This window comes from Gymnoscopelus microlampas, assembly GCF_963454915.1.
Source record: "Gymnoscopelus microlampas genome assembly, chromosome: 4".
Lineage (NCBI taxonomy): Eukaryota > Metazoa > Chordata > Actinopteri > Myctophiformes > Myctophidae > Gymnoscopelus > Gymnoscopelus microlampas.
In genome coordinates, this window is record NC_139941.1 from 25,493,302 (window position 1) to 25,509,062 (window position 15,761).

General features: G+C 46.4%; 1 protein-coding gene across 4 annotated transcripts in view; it reads right to left on the reverse strand.

The window, feature by feature from the left end:
- The window catches only part of aopep (aminopeptidase O (putative)), a gene marked incomplete at its 5' end in the record, with an annotated part of 111,666 nt that extends 96,190 nt beyond the window's left edge, over positions 1-15,476 (reverse strand). For all 4 annotated transcript variants that reach the window (XM_084055886.1, XM_084055884.1, XM_084055885.1 and 1 more), the window contains 5 exons: positions 11,616-11,740; positions 11,943-12,147; positions 13,060-13,306; positions 13,500-13,669; positions 14,530-15,476. In XM_084055886.1, coding sequence (XP_083912012.1) covers positions 11,616-11,740; positions 11,943-12,147; positions 13,060-13,306; positions 13,500-13,669; positions 14,530-15,476 — 1,694 coding nt within the window. The remainder of the gene's footprint in view (positions 1-11,615; positions 11,741-11,942; positions 12,148-13,059; positions 13,307-13,499; positions 13,670-14,529) is intronic.
- Between the last annotated feature and the right edge of the window lie 285 nt (positions 15,477-15,761).

Sequence of the window (15,761 nt, forward strand, 5' to 3'; positions counted from 1 at the left end):
GCTCCAGACATTGACCCTCTTGTCACTTTGTGTCCGACTGTCCGTCACAATTTCACTGATCCAGACCCCTCTGAGCTATGACATCAGAGCTTCACGTAGACTGCATATTCAGTTATGACCTCATATCCTGTCTGGGAAACCAGAGAGGCAGAAAAGCTAAGGGAGGGAGTGTAAGAGAGAGTGAGAGAGAGAGAGTATGCGGTTGGAGACAGACCACAAGACACTGGGACACTGTTCACTGACCACCCCAACAGACAGTTTACTTTATCAGCACAGAGTAAAAAAGACCAGACATTGTGGCTCTATACTTTGGTTCAATGTCCAATTTTAACTTCAGTCTTACAGTTGCTGGCCGGCTTTCAATCACATCTGACTAAAGCAGGCCAGCTGAAGTTCATTATACTGCAGACAAAAATACAAAACTTCATCCCGAGAAAAAATATAGCTTAGCTTAAAAGAGAGAAAGGGGTGTTTTTGTCTGCAAGTGAGTATGTGAGGCACTGACCTGTGGCATCCATTAATAACTTTCAACCTGGTGTCCCTGTTTTGGGCATGTCAGAAGTGGATATTGCTAAAACAACTTAATAAAGTACAGATCTACAACTTTACAACAGCTTATAGATTGTCTTTGGAAATGTTTAAAACATTTTGATAACAGGTGTCTTTGGAAATGTTTAAAACATTTAGATAACAGGGTATGGCTATATTCTTAAAACATACATTTTTGACTAAACAAGGTAGAAACTTGATTGAATTTTGCTTATTGAGGTTTTCATATTATGGGGAATCCAATTCCATATTCTAATTTGAGATCAAATGTGAGGGAACTGCTTGAAACCCATATACAGTACTTACTATATGGTAAAGATTTTCATTTATTGTCAGGGTTATTGCAAAAAACGTTCTTCAGCAATGTGTTTGTAAATGTGTCAAGTAACACACACACATTGAAATAAATCCCTTAGGGGAACTTGTGACCGCTGCTGAAAGTTGGGGTACCCGCAACTTAATTAGCTTGTGTGGAGTCAATCAGGTGTCATCAGGTGTGTGGGTAAGATGGGCTCCTCAGTGTGGATACTAGTGATGAGCGGGTCGACCCGTAACCCGCGGGACCCGCGGGTCAACCCGCGGCGCGGGTGGGTCGAGTCAGAATTTCAGAGGCAATTATGCGGGCTGTGGGTGAGCGGGTCAGCCGCTCTCACACGCAAAAAAAATAAAATGATCACATGCTCTTGTTTTGTCTTTATTCCTAATAAGAATAAGAATAATAACAATAAAACAGTTTGAATACACTTGGGGATTATTTTCTAACCATGATTTTACAGAATAAAAAAAAAATCGCGGGTCGCGGGGCGGGTTGAGCCATAGATTTATATATGGGTTCGCGGGGCGAGTTGAGGCGGGTTGGGTTCCGTCGCGGGGCGGGTCATGAAAAAACCCGACCCGCTCATCACTAGTGGATACAGTGGAGATACATGGCCCCTTATGGGCCTGGAGTTCACTGTAGAGACGTCGGAACCTACCATGTATACTGAGTGTCTAGGCAGGGATGGTGTAGACTAGAGTGTGGCGGGGATAGGGTTCACCTTTGCTTGTTACAAAAGTATTTTTTCTGGAGCGCTTTAACAGCGAGGGGGAGGTGAACTACCCATGATGCCCTGGGCTCCAGTTTTCCCATTATGATGCTACTCTAACCGACCCCCAGGGCCATAAGGGACCATTTCCCTGCTGCTATCTGACAGACAAGTATTGCTTTCCGCATACTCAGACTCAGTGTTTTTGTTCTGTTGTTCTTTAACTTTGCAAAGGGGAACAGCCCATGACTTTCTGGGCCATAATGATCAGTTACTTTGTGGGGACCCTGGTAATATTACTGGTCTTAGAAAAATATGAAACAACCAGATACCGACTCTCCTGTGAGACATAGGGATATATCTGTCTACCTGACACACAGCCATGCACAACATGGAGGTCTTACAAACACCACCACCGGGGCGGGGACCAACTATCCTCGCGGTAACCGTCTTCCATGCCGACATCTCGCCACTCCGACTAGTGGCTTCCGCGTGCGGTTAGGGTTAGGGTGAGGGTTAGGTATAGGGTTCGTTAACGTCGGAAAGGCGACATGTCGGAAAGCCGCCATGTAACCTATCCTCGCTACCCATGTAGAGGTTTAAATTGTCCACTGGAAGCATGTGGCTTACTCGTTTGCTCACTGTTTGTATTTCCCAAAAGATTGTCTTAAAATAATTCACTCCAGACGGTTGTAAAAATGTACTTGAAGTTTTACTTCTCAAAAGACAAAAATAATATTCCACAGGTTACAATAATTGTGAGATGAACACGACGGTAAGAAAACTGTATGCTTCCAAACTCCACTGTCTGACACTGACTGGTAGGCTACTCACTGACTCTCAGTCCCACTGATGACAGCAGCTGAGTCTAATCATCAAAAGGTCACAGTGACACAATACACACCTGTCCTTACTCAACCTTAATTATCAAAGGCCTTAATTAACAAAGGTACTCTGTGATGTTCTCTTAAAGCAAAAGTCCTCTTATGTCAATACTTGTACATACATAGACCATGAATTAAACATATGAATTTAGCAATTATTTATCTTCTTCAAATATTTAGGTTTTACCATTTTTACTCAATACACATTAATTATGAAATATCAATATGAACTGTTATCTGTGGTTTGGCTTCCACATACCCGGCCCCTAATTGCTTTCTAACATGGAAACAATTACAACAAAAAAATAAAGAATTCAGCCGATCATCGTCCTTCTTCTTCCATGGGTGTGGTGGTGTGGGGGGGGGGGGGGGGGGGGGGGGGGGTGGTGGTAGGGGGGGGGGGGGGGGGGGGGTGGTGGTAGTGGGGGGGGGGGCTTCACACAGCTTCTTGTGTGTGTCTGTGCGTGTGTGTGGGGGCTTCACACAGCTTCTTGAAGTAGGCAGACTTTAGTTATAGGCCTCTCAAGTTCACTAGTCTTCGTCTTGACCCGAACCTTTCGGACCAGTCCATTCTCATCTTCTACTGTCTTGACAATCCTTCCCATTAGCCATGAACCCCTAGGGGCTGATTCGTCTGCAATCAGGACTATGTCCCCTGGGACAAAATTACGTGAAGGATTGAACCACTTCTGACGTTTCTGGAGTTCAGGCAAGTACTCCTTGGTCCAGCGTTTCCAAAAAAGATCACTCATGTACTGCACTTGCCTCCATCGCTTACGAGCATACAGGTCATCTCTTTGGAATAATCCTGGGGGCAATGAGGGATTGGTCTTCAGCAACAGCAACTGCTGCGGGGTGAGAGCTTCCAGATCATTCATGTCATTTGAAGGTGTAGTAATGGGCCTACTGTTCAGAATGGCTTCACATTCACAGAAGAATGTTTGTAGGCTTTCCTCATCAGCTAGGCTTTGTTCCCTCAGAGTAACATTCATGATTTTCCTGATGGAGCGGATGATCCTCTCCCACACTCCACCATGGTGGGACCCTGTTGGTGGATTGAACATCCATTTGATGTCATGTTGCATCATGCTGTTCTCTATTTGTGTAGTATTCCACTCCTGCATAGCTTTTCTGAGCTCACGATCAGCTCCAACTAGGTTGGTACCATTGTCGGATCGCATCTCCTTCACCTGACCTCTTCTTGCGATAAATCGACGGAGAGCATTGATAAATGAATCTGTTTCCAGTGATGTAGCCATCTCTATATGGACTGCACGACAGGCAAGGCAGGTAAAGATAACACCATACCTTTTAACAGATGATCTTCCGCGTTTAACATCAAAAGGCCCAAACAGATCCACTCCAGTTCTGGTAAAGGGTGGGTCGTCTGGCAAGACTCTGTTTCTTGGCAGATCTGCCATCATCTGTGTGCCCAATGCACCATGTTGTCTACGACAGGTTGTACATTGAGACAGTATTTTCCTGATCAATGAGTAGGCGCTGGGAATCCAGTATCTTTGACGTAAATGACACAAGATGTGATTACGCCCGCTGTGTCCCAGCCGCTCATGAACATCTTGAAGAATCAGAACAGCCACACGATGGTCTTTAGGCAGGATTGCTGGGTGCTTGGCTTCAGCTGGCATTGCTGCTCGACTAAGTCTCCCTCCAACACGAAGGATGCCATCTTGTAGAATAGGATTTAGTCTAAAGATCTGACTACTTCTTTTGATGAGCTCATGCCGCTGAAGAGCAGTTATTTCCTCCTGAAACTTCTTCTGCTGACAGTGACTGATGATGATCAGTTCAGCTTGTCGCATTTCATCCACAGTAAGGTAGGTCGGTTTGAGGCTCTTTTTGTAGCTCAACATTTCCTTGTTCACTGATTGTTGATCTTGGTGTATTTCATTCAATTCCTTTCTCTTCTGTGACAGGATTCTCAGGGTACTTCTGACTCGGCTGAGCCATGCCACTGCCTTTTTTAGACGTGTCCATGAAGAGAAGTATCCAATCAACTGTTGCATCACATCAGTGCTTTCTTCTGCTGTAACAGCATTCACCAAAACACTTTTCTTCACCTCAGGATCAGCTGCTGTAAGGCATTCCAGGTGATCACATTTCTCTGGCCATTCTTCTCCTGGTTTACTGAGAAAATCAGGCCCTGCAATCCAGACTTTGTTCTGCATGAAGGTGCTCACCTTTTGACCTCTAGAAGCATAATCAGCAGGATTCAGTTGAGTGTTTATGTACAGTAGTTCCATTGCTGCACTTTTGATGCTTGCAGGATTGTGGAAACCCTGTTTGCCACGAATGTCTTGAATCTGGTATTCTCATTGGCTATGTACTTAAGCACAGCAGTGCTGTCTGTCCAAAACATAGAATCTGACAGCGAGAGCTGCAGCTCCTTCTTCAGCATGAGATCCACTTTAACAGCCAGCGTTGCTGCTGTCAGCTCCAACCTAGGGATAGTTGTAGGCTTGAGTGGGGTAACCCTCGCCTTCCCCAAGACGAATGCGCAATGTATTTGATTTCTCTTGTTCTGTTGGACTAGGTATGTGACGGTACCGTAGCCTGTTTCGCTCGCATCGCAAAAATGATGCAGCTGAGCCTTCACTACTTCTCCATACTCTGGTGGCTTGAAGCATCGATCCACTCCAAAGTCGCTGAGTTGCTGAAGCTCTTCCACCCACGTGCACCATTGCTGTGCAAGAGGTTCTGGCACCGCGTCATCCCAGCTGGTTCTCAGTCTACACAATTCTTGCAGAATGCATCTGGCAGGCAGTATGATTGGTGACAACATCCCTAGTGGGTCATATACAGAACTCATCATTGACAAGATTCCTCTCCTCGTGAGGGGCTTCTGTTGTATGTTCACTCGGAACTTGAACTGATCTGACTGGATACACCATTGTACCCCTAGAACTCTCTCAACAGGAAGCGAATCCTGGTCAAGGTCGAGGTCTTTGACTTCTTTTGCTCGATCCTCTTGTGGAATGTTTGCTAACACTCCCACGTTGTTACTCATCCACTTCGTCAGCCTGAAGCCTCCTTTCTGACAAGTGGCCTTCAGGTCATGATATAACTTGATTGCGTCTTGTTCAGAGGTGACTGACCTTAGACAGTCATCTACGTAGAAATTATGCAAGACTGTATCCACCACAGCTGCATCAAAAAGGTGTCTGTTGTCTACTGCACATTTTCTCAAGGCATAGTTAGCACAGCTTGGTGAGGAAGTGGCACCAAACAAGTGTACCTCCATCCTGTACTCCTGCAGCGCCTGTGAGACGTCACCTTCTGGCCACCACAAGAACCTAAGAAGGTCAGCATCTTCTGGTGGGACTTTAACCTGGTGGAACATAGCTTCCACATCAGCCATGATAGCCACCTGTTCTTGGCGGAACCTTGTTAGGACCCCGATCAGACTGCTTGTCAAGTCTGGCCCTTGCAGCAGTTCTTCGTTAAGTGTGGTTCCCCGATACGAAGCACCACAGTCGAATACCACCCGTATTTTGTGTTTTTTGGGGTGATATACGCCATGATGTGGGATAAACCACACCTTTCCATCACAGCGGCTTAACTCTTCATCTGGGACTTTCACAGCGTAGCCCTTGTTGATCATATCTGCCATGAATCTGACATAGTCTTCTTGGAACGACTGATCCCTCATGAGCTTCTTCTTTATGTTAAGCACACGCTGTTCTGCTAATGCTCTGTTGTTGGGCATTTTAACGGCAGTATTCTTCAATGGTAAGCCAATAGAATAGTGGCCATTCTCAAGTTTTGTTGATTGAGAGACTCTGTCCATAAACAACTTATCTTCCTTAGACATTTCCAGCTGCTCTCCTTGGGCAGTCTCAGGAAAATCATACTTAAATTGTTGAGTCCACAATTCTTCCAGTCTAGCGACAGAGATCCGATTGGTCAGGATCTGTGGATACCCAGCCTTTGTCCGGCTTCGGGTGTTCTCACGCAGTGGTCCATTTATGGTCCATCCCAAAGCTGTGCGTACTGCATAAGGTCCATCCTTAACACTGCGGATTACCTCCTCTGGTTCCAAAGCCTTTGCAACATCAGTCCCAATCAAGAGACCTATGTCTGCCTCAATTGTTGGGATTTGCACATCACGTAGATGAGGCCACTTATCCACATCTTCCTGTGTTGGGATATTCTCCTTACTCACAGGGATAGCCTGTTGTGTAAATACTTCAGTGAGCTCCATGTAGTCCTCTCCATCTAGATGACTCACTTCCAGATCTGTTACAGCATTGCAGGAGATTGTCTTTTGTTCTCCCATAGTGGTGAGAAGGATGTTCACCTTTCTTCCTTGCAGATTGAGGTCATTCATGAGCTTGTTAGTGCAGAAGGAAGCATTGCTCCCGGGATCCAGGAATGCATAGCAAGTCAGCACTTTGTTGCCTTTCTTCGCTTTTACTTGCACAGGAACAATAGCGAGAATACTATCAGTGCACCCGGCCCCAGTTTGGGAGCATGTGTCCTCCATGCCTACAAATCCGCTGATAACAGATTGCTTCTCCGTTGGAGCCTCCGGCGGAGCCTCCTCCTTTGGAGGGTCTTTACTTTTCTGCTTTATGTGTAGGAGTGTAGGGTGTGTTGCTGAACAAATCTGACAGCTCAACTTTTCTCCACAAGCCTTGTCCAAATAGGAGACAACTGAAGCAAAGTCCTTTGCTTTTCAGGAACTCCAGTTTTTCTTTATGCAGCAGTTTCTGCAGTTTCTTGCACTGTTCCATTGTATGGTCTCCTTGACAAAAGACACAAGGTTTGCTGAATGCTTTGTCTGCTTTACCTTGTGGTTTCTTCTTCTCAATTGTACCAACAGCAACACTTTTCTGTGTGTTTACTTCTGTAGCTGTAGTAGTGAAACTTTTCTTGCCACTTGGCTTTTCTGCTTTTTTATCTGGCAGCTGCCCTTGTGGTTTATCCTTCAGTTCACCAAACACAGGGTGCGAAGCAACAGCCTGCCTGTTGATGAATGCCACAATATCCTTGAATCTTGTCCTGCGATCTTGCTTTTTCTGAATGTCCAAAGCAACACTTCTGAATCTCTCTCTCAACCTGTATGGCAGCTTTGTGATGATCGTGCGCATGCTGGCAGCACTTTCCATTTCATCCAAATAATCCAGATCTGCCATTGCATTACCGCAACTTGTTAAGAAGAGAGCAAATGATTCAAGTGCATTGGTGTCCTCTGCTTTAATGCTAGGCCAAGACAATGCCTTGTCAATGTATGCCACTGAGATTTTGTATTTGTCACCAAAGCGCTCTTTCAGAAGTCTCTTGGCTTCCTGGTAACCCTCATCTGGGTCCATGTGAAAACAGCTGCGGACTAAATCTCTAGGCTTTCCACTTGTGTGTTGCTCCATAAAATAGAGCCGATCTTTGCTGTTTTCAGTCTTGGACTCTACACCATGTTCAAACGCTTTCATGAAAGAATGATACTCCATTGGGTCTCCCTTAAAGATAGGAATGATCTGTGGTGGCAGTGTTGAATGTTTTTGCTGTTTCACTAGGCATTCGGTAATGTCATTTTGTCTTTGCATGACGGTAACCAGAGTATCTGTTGTCACAGAATCATTAATTGAAATGACAGGAACCTGTGCCACATTGTTACCTGCATCTCTTCCACTAGTGCTGTGCTGACTCCCGTCACTGGCTACACCACCATCAGTGTGGTTGCCATTGGATTTCACTGGAGTAGACGTTGGCACATTCAACCTGTTGCGTTTGGTTTTGCTTGACACCACTGAGCTTTCATATTTAAGCAAAACATCCAATTGTGCGTTAGCAGCAGCAAGCCCGGTTTGTAGCTCTAATTCCTCTCTTTCTGCCTTGAGCTTCCTTTCCTGCTCCTTGAGCTTCAATTCCTGCTCCTTGAGCTTCAATTCCTGCTCCTCTAGAGCCTGTTTGTGCTTCAAAGTAGCTACTTTTGCTACCAGTCCAGCTTTTTCCATTTCCAACCGTGCACGTATAGTTGCAGATGATGAAGCAGTACTAGATGAGGTAGACCTAGATTTATTGGACCTCTTGGATGTGACTGACACACTGTCTTCAGGGCGGACAGCATCGTTAGCCTTACTAGCCTCCTCCTGGCGTAGATTGGCAACATGTACCCACTGCTCTACAGTTTGTACAAAGTCTGTGTAACAAGTAGCTTTTGGAGCAAACCAATCCTTTTGGTCTTTGCTCATCTCTTCCTCACATCCCACTTGGCACAATGCTTCTTTGACATGGTCATTCAGTTCACTGAATTGCCATAACAGCTGTCTATATGTAAACAGCAATATTTCGCTTACAGTTTTAACATTTGAATCATCCTCCATTAATGCTTGAATTTCGTTCTTTTTCCCTGTAAGTTGACACAATTTAGCTCTTCTTGAGCCCATTTGTTTTGTCACGTTATCCTCCATTGCTTTGGGTGTTGGCTTAACCACTCGCTTTTCTGTTACATTCTCATCCGGCATGATTATTTGCTTCAATTGTTAGTTGTTCCAATATTCAGACAGTCCACTTGTTAACCAACAGTCACAAAGCACCACAGACAAGACTGTAAAATTCACTTGCAGATTATCCAACTCCACTTCTTTAGCTGTGTTTCAACTGTTCACAAACAATTAACAGCAATTGTCTTCTTTAGTTGACTTCTTGAGAAAATTGTTAGGTCACTTACATGAGTTGTCGAATAAAAGCTCCATTTTGTTCCATAAACCTCTTCAAAGGCATCTTATCCACTGTCAAGCAAGTTTTCTTACTAAATGTAGAGGTTTAAATTGTCCACTGGAAGCATGTGGCTTACTCGTTTGCTCACTGTTTGTATTTCCCAAAAGATTGTCTTAAAATAATTCACTCCAGACGGTTGTAAAAATGTACTTGAAGTTTTACTTCTCAAAAGACAAAAATAATATTCCACAGGTTACAATAATTGTGAGATGAACACGACGGTAAGAAAACTGTATGCTTCCAAACTCCACTGTCTGACACTGACTGGTAGGCTACTCACTGACCCTCAGTCCCACTGATGACAGCAGCTGAGTCTAATCATCAAAAGGTCACAGTGACACAATACACACCTGTCCTTACTCAACCTTAATTATCAAAGGCCTTAATTAACAAAGGTACTCTGTGATGTTCTCTTAAAGCAAAAGTCCTCTTATGTCAATACTTGTACATACATAGACCATGAATTAAACATATGAATTTAGCAATTATTTATCTTCTTCAAATATTTAGGTTTTACCATTTTTACTCAATACACATTAATTATGAAATATCAATATGAACTGTTATCTGTGGTTTGGCTTCAACAACCCATGTCCGCCCACTAGGGACCAGCGGGGCTATCCAGTGAGCCAGACTGACATCCCTGTTGGCCTAATGGTAGCAATGAACCACATGGAGGTCTTAGAACCACCAAAACCAGGGACAGACTCGCCCCACGCTCTCTAACCACCTATTGAGAACTCCTCCTGGCCTCCTAAGTGCACCACTATATAACCTTGATGGGAGTCATGGGACATGTCTGAGCCAGCTGCTGGAGGTTTTTCACTTCAGACATGGGAAAGGTGAGAAGGCCAGGGCTTTCTTGGCCTCTATAACTTTGCTTTTCTGTGCTCCATTGTGTCCAGCGAGCCATCGCCACACCCTCCAGGCCGATAAGGAGCCATGTCTCTCCACTGTATCCCCACTGAGGAGCCCATCTTTCCCTTACACCTGTTGGCCATGCTCAGTCTGTACATCTGGAGCTTTTCAAATCCATATTCTGTATGTACATTATTTATTTATCTATTTATTTTGAGTCATTAGCACAAATTTGGAAATTCAGCACTCTGTAATACCCCTCGAAAACACTTAAATTAACAAAATTTGCCCAACAATCTTGGATTAAGGTTTTTGGAAATATCACCTAGTCAGTCTATGAGAGACATAATGGAAACCAGTCAACACAACAGCCATGGAGAGGAAAGAGGCATAAGAGAATACTCAGAGGGGAAATAACAGAGAGTGTCAGGCAGTCAGGAGATGCTGAATGGGTGGGAGGTCAACAGAGAGGGGGGGTAGAAGGGTGAGAGGTGGCGGGGGGGTAGGGTGGGGGGTTGAGGTTGTAGAATCTGTCAGCCTGTGGCTTTGCTCCAAAGCATCACCCTTCTTCACTCTACACACACACACACACACACACACACACACACACACACACACACACACACACACACACACACACACACACACACACACACACACACACACACACACACACACACACACACACACACACACACACACACACCTCTAGTGTGAGGCTGTGAGCTTGTAGACCACCTGAAACCACTGCTGGTAAACAACATAACACAGCGGGCTATTGACTGTGTTGGAGAGGCTGTGCCCAGCCTGAGGGGTTTAGCCTGCTCTCGCATCAGGAGGGTCAGGTCTTTGGGGTTAGGGGGGTTTTGGGGTCAGTGGAGTTGGGAAACGGGATGAGGTGAGAACATGCCGAGTTTGACAGTTGAGGAAAGGAACAGAGGGGGTTGGGGGTCTGAAATGGGATGAAAGAGAGGACAGAGTTTTGGAGAGATGGGCGAGGGCGGCAGGAGGGAAAAGATAGAAAAAAGTGATGTAAAGAGAATATTTTGGGGTTTAATGCCTTGCTCAAGGGCACCACAGTGGTGATACCAATGTCATCAAACCTCCAACCTCCAGTTACAGTACAGATGAATGCAACCGTCTTTCGGTTCAAGGGAATGAACCGGCAGCCTCCATGTTATTGGTTAACGCCCCTACACCTAGCTCTCGGCCAACAAGTATCGAGGATCAATTGTAAACAGAGGGTTCATGGTTAGGGCAGAGTGGTGCAGGGTGGGCAATTAGAACAGAGTTAAAGAGTGTGGAGGAGGTTACAGTTGAACTCTTGCATTTGGTGCAGAACAGAATTCGACTCCGCTACACTTCCACCGAGGAGGCTGAGGCAGGGAGAGACAGAGTGATGTGAGATGTGTGATGTGAAGGATGACAGCGATGGCAGCTTGACAGCAGCCCAAACATTCCACCACATAAATGTGTCACTATCCAACCCAATGCCCAAATTCACAGCCAGCCAATCCTCCCGTCCGCCCTTCCTCTACAGACCCAGGCACAATTACCGTACCTGGCCATGCCAAGGCTGGAGAATCCTGCTGGGACAATGAGAACGTCGAGGCGGGGGAAGGGGTGAACACCCAGGACAGCGTGGGCCGCGGCCAAACACTGAGGTAGCAGGGAGAGGACCCCCATCTGGGAAAAAGAAATAAATGCACAGCACAGCGTTATATTTTTATGGCTCTCCACTGTATTTTTTCATTAATAAACTGCAGACTGGCTTTACCATCCTGCCCAGATGCAATTGAAAACGAGCCAGCTGGCTAAGAATGATCTATTGTACTTCTATTCAAATAAAAAATTACAGAGTGAAGGTATCCCCACGAGAGCCTTCTACCTGGGCCTTCTGTAGCAGACAGTCTGGGGCAAACACACGGTGTGGCACCACTCGTTGGGACCACGCAGACGGCTCCGTGAATCGGCAAGGATAGTCGCCATGGGAACAGGAGACGCTCTCATCAACCGTGTCTGGGAAACAGGCCACAGAGTGCCCCTCCAGCTCAAAGTCACAGAACACCGAGCTTGAGCCTGTCTGGTCTCCGCTGTGCACAGCAGGTAACGAAAAAAATAGAAATGGGAAGGAACATTTAAACCAAGGTTAATAAAAGAAGAATTAATACATTTTAAAAAGGATATACAGGGCTATAGGCAGGAACCCAATATAGCACAATGTGTCCTGTCTCAGTGCAGGGCATGGAAACGACAGCAGTGGAAATGCGGAATATATACGTCAGAAGGGCAAACAGCAGAGAGCCCAAAAATATTGGAGGTGCAGACATTCAATCTCATTGACTCTAAAAATCCAATATCCAGCATTAACTCCACCGCCAGTATAAGAGCCCGTTCCAGGGGTTCAGAGCTGGTTCCAAGTTTCCTTCCAGCCATTCACTGAAAATAAAGGCTGTCCTTGTAGCTGGAGATGCCTGGGGCCGGCAGCAGGCTACGGCTGGGCCGCTCCTGGAGGAAAACCATGAGGGGAGGAGTAGGACGATTACTGGAAACCCAGAGGAAGACCTGCCAGGCTGCTGGGCAGTGGAGAGGGAGACCCCAGCCCAACCCGGCCCTGCCCATAGCCACACACCAGTCCAGGCAAACTCCAGTCCACCCTTAGCCTTGGACGCTAGTGTCCTGGGCCGCACGCTATATCCTGCATCTGGGCTACTTTATTTTATTGCTTTGTACCACAAGCAGGATGTTGGCATCATGTTATGTTGTTATGCACACTGTCCTGTCAAGAGGGGTTTGTGCCACACAAAACAAAAGTTACTGAGGCCCTTGATTAAGTGCTACCCACTGCCCCTACAGTAATTCACCTGCTCCATTTCTGGCATTGTGAAAGGGAACGTTCTGCCATAGGCGGCAGCAGGGCCAGCCTTGGGTTAAGGACACACTGGAGAGGCGGCAGCCTTACGAGAAGAAGAGAGGAAACGAACACAGGAAAAATAATAAAATACCTGCCAGTCTGGAGAGTAGAGCACTTTATTACTTCACTGGTGGAGCTCCCAGCTCCAGCCGCAGGCCCGGCCACAGTCTCTGACCCAGGCCCAGCTCTGGCCATCTCCCCACACTCCATTTTGCCACTCAGCCAACTCTCAACGGCAGTGGTAAATTCTGCTGTGGCCTGGCGCCAATGGCCCACTGCCAAGGTAAAGGTGGAGGCGGGCATGGGCATAGTGACGTAGTAGTCCCAGATTAAGAGACCTGTGGATGGGAGAAGGGAGGAAAGGAAATGGAAAAAGAAAAGTGAGAAAAACTTTGCTCAGAGTGAAAAAAAAACTAACAAACAAAAACCATACACTTCTGTAACACATTGGCATGCCAGAATACATCTGCAGAGAATATTCAATCACAGAGTTTTCATTATTCTAGACGGGCATGCGGGCAAATGACTTACCTGTGTCATCTTCCTCAGTGGGCGTGGCCTGATTCTCCCCACTCATCAGAACCACACACTCACTGGGGGCCCGGACCCTCGCCTGCCACGTTGACATGGCAACAGGCGGCTCCTGGCATGCGAAGAGGGCTCGGTTGTTGATGGGGGACCCCGCAGTGTAAACACACACCCTGGAGGGCCAAACAAGGGTAAACTATAAACAACTTTCAGTGCTCAAGCGATGAACAAATAAACATTCACACATGCATGCACACAGAAAATGAACACTGACAGCTTAATAGCAAAACGATTTTCCTTTGTGGATAATAAAGACATCTAATCTAATAGCAAAATGTACTTTTGATAATTTAATTAATATTCCACACATGGTGCATCATAGCCCCATTACGAACCTCTCTCTCCGCTATACAGCTCCGAGATGAGGTCCCATTGTAATGGCTACCGGCAGCGGTAGAACACCAGCAAAGGGTCTGTGGATTATGTGTTTCGCCACATCGTATTCAAAAACTAAAGGTAGTCCCCTAAACCTACAGATGTTTGAGGATTTTGCGGCAAGTAAACTTTTTAGAACGGGGTTGAAAATAAACGTCTAAATCACTTATTTAGTCAGCCTGTGGCCATGTTTCCCATTCAACCCGGAAGAACCCCCTACGTCAGGTGCCAGTACTGCTCCCGGTTCGGCTACAATGGGAAAACACAGGCGATTTAAACATTTTTTTTTTCAACCCCCTCCTAAAAAGTTTACTCCTCAAACATCTGTAGGTTTAGGGGACTACCTTGAGTTTTTGGATACAATGTGGCGAAAAAGGTAATCCACGGACCCTTTGCCGGTGTTCTCCCACTGCCGGTAGCAAATAAAGTGGGGCCTCATCTCGGAGCTGTATAGCGGAGGGAGAGGTTTGTTATGGGGCTAGGTTCATCATAGCATTAAAGGCTATTTTCTTTTTTTCTTTCCTACACACTATACATTTTCAGTACGGACTGGTAAGCCAATTAAGACATTATCAATTATCATACCTTCCTGACCCACCTGTTGTCCTGATCTCTGGTCCATGTGACAGAGCCTCCCTCCGGCCTTGTTTCATAGCAGATCCTCAGGGCTCGGGGGAAGTCCTGAGGGGTCCCTGCCCCCCTCTTCCTCACCTGCAGACTCCAGCGGTCTGTATGGAACCGCAGGGTACCCCCACCCTGGGAAGCAGGGGCTCGGCTACACTGGGAGAACAGCTGATGCTGCTCCCTCCATTGACCAGAAGGGATGGAGACCAGTTTCTGAATCAGGGCTGCCGATTGGCCCGCTGTGCTGAGCCCCGACCCCTGACATTTGACCTCCTCTAGTAGGCTGGACATGGCTGGCACAGAGAGGATGTCTAACGCCTCAACTTTTGACACGGTGAGGTCACAGCAGTCCAGCACCAAGGTGAAGTCACCATCACTGGTGCTCTCCCAGGATGCATTGGTGTGTGGAATCACAGACTGTGGCACATTGTGAGCCTTGCCGACGTCAGACGGAGGCTGACATTTTGTTCCAGCCATGTCTGCGGCTGCCCGACTCACCCCCACAGCCTCTTCGCTGTTCCTTGTTTTTGCTCCTCCCTCCTCTGCGGTTCCAGCCACCACACCACATCCAACCCTCACCTCATCCTTCGTATCATCCTGTAATGCAGCCGCAGCCTCATCCTTAAACTTGGCACCGGCTTCACCCACATCTCCAGTAATACACAGAGCCTCTGCTGGAGTCTTGCCAGTCTCTCCAAATCCATCTCCTTCTCCATCCACGATTTCAGTTCTTCTCCCAGGCCTAGCCGATGCTCCAGGACCAGGAACAGGTTCCAGGAACAGAACAATACTGCCACTGATGACCTTTCTGTGGAGGTGAATGGTCATGTCCAGTACATAGTGTCTGACCAATATGTGGCTGGTGTTGGCTCTGAGTGGAAGGTCATCTTTATCTGGGCTGAGGTCCACATCAGGCTCCATGTCACACTGATGGGGTAAAAGCTAAAGTTAGCTAATGACAGTTGATCCTAGAGCACAAGACCATGAGTAAAATATGGCTTTATCTGACATGACTTTAATGGAAAACACACTTCTACGCTGTACTAAAGGCACAAACTCTGTGTGTACACAGTATATAATTCTAGCCTTCAAACTGGACCATCACTGCTTATCTTATATAGCCTTCTTTTCAGACCAAAGCTCAGTCTGAGTGTGTGTTATGGCAGTGCAGTGTGAAGGAGCCAAATCTCTCGTGTCCGTATGCTC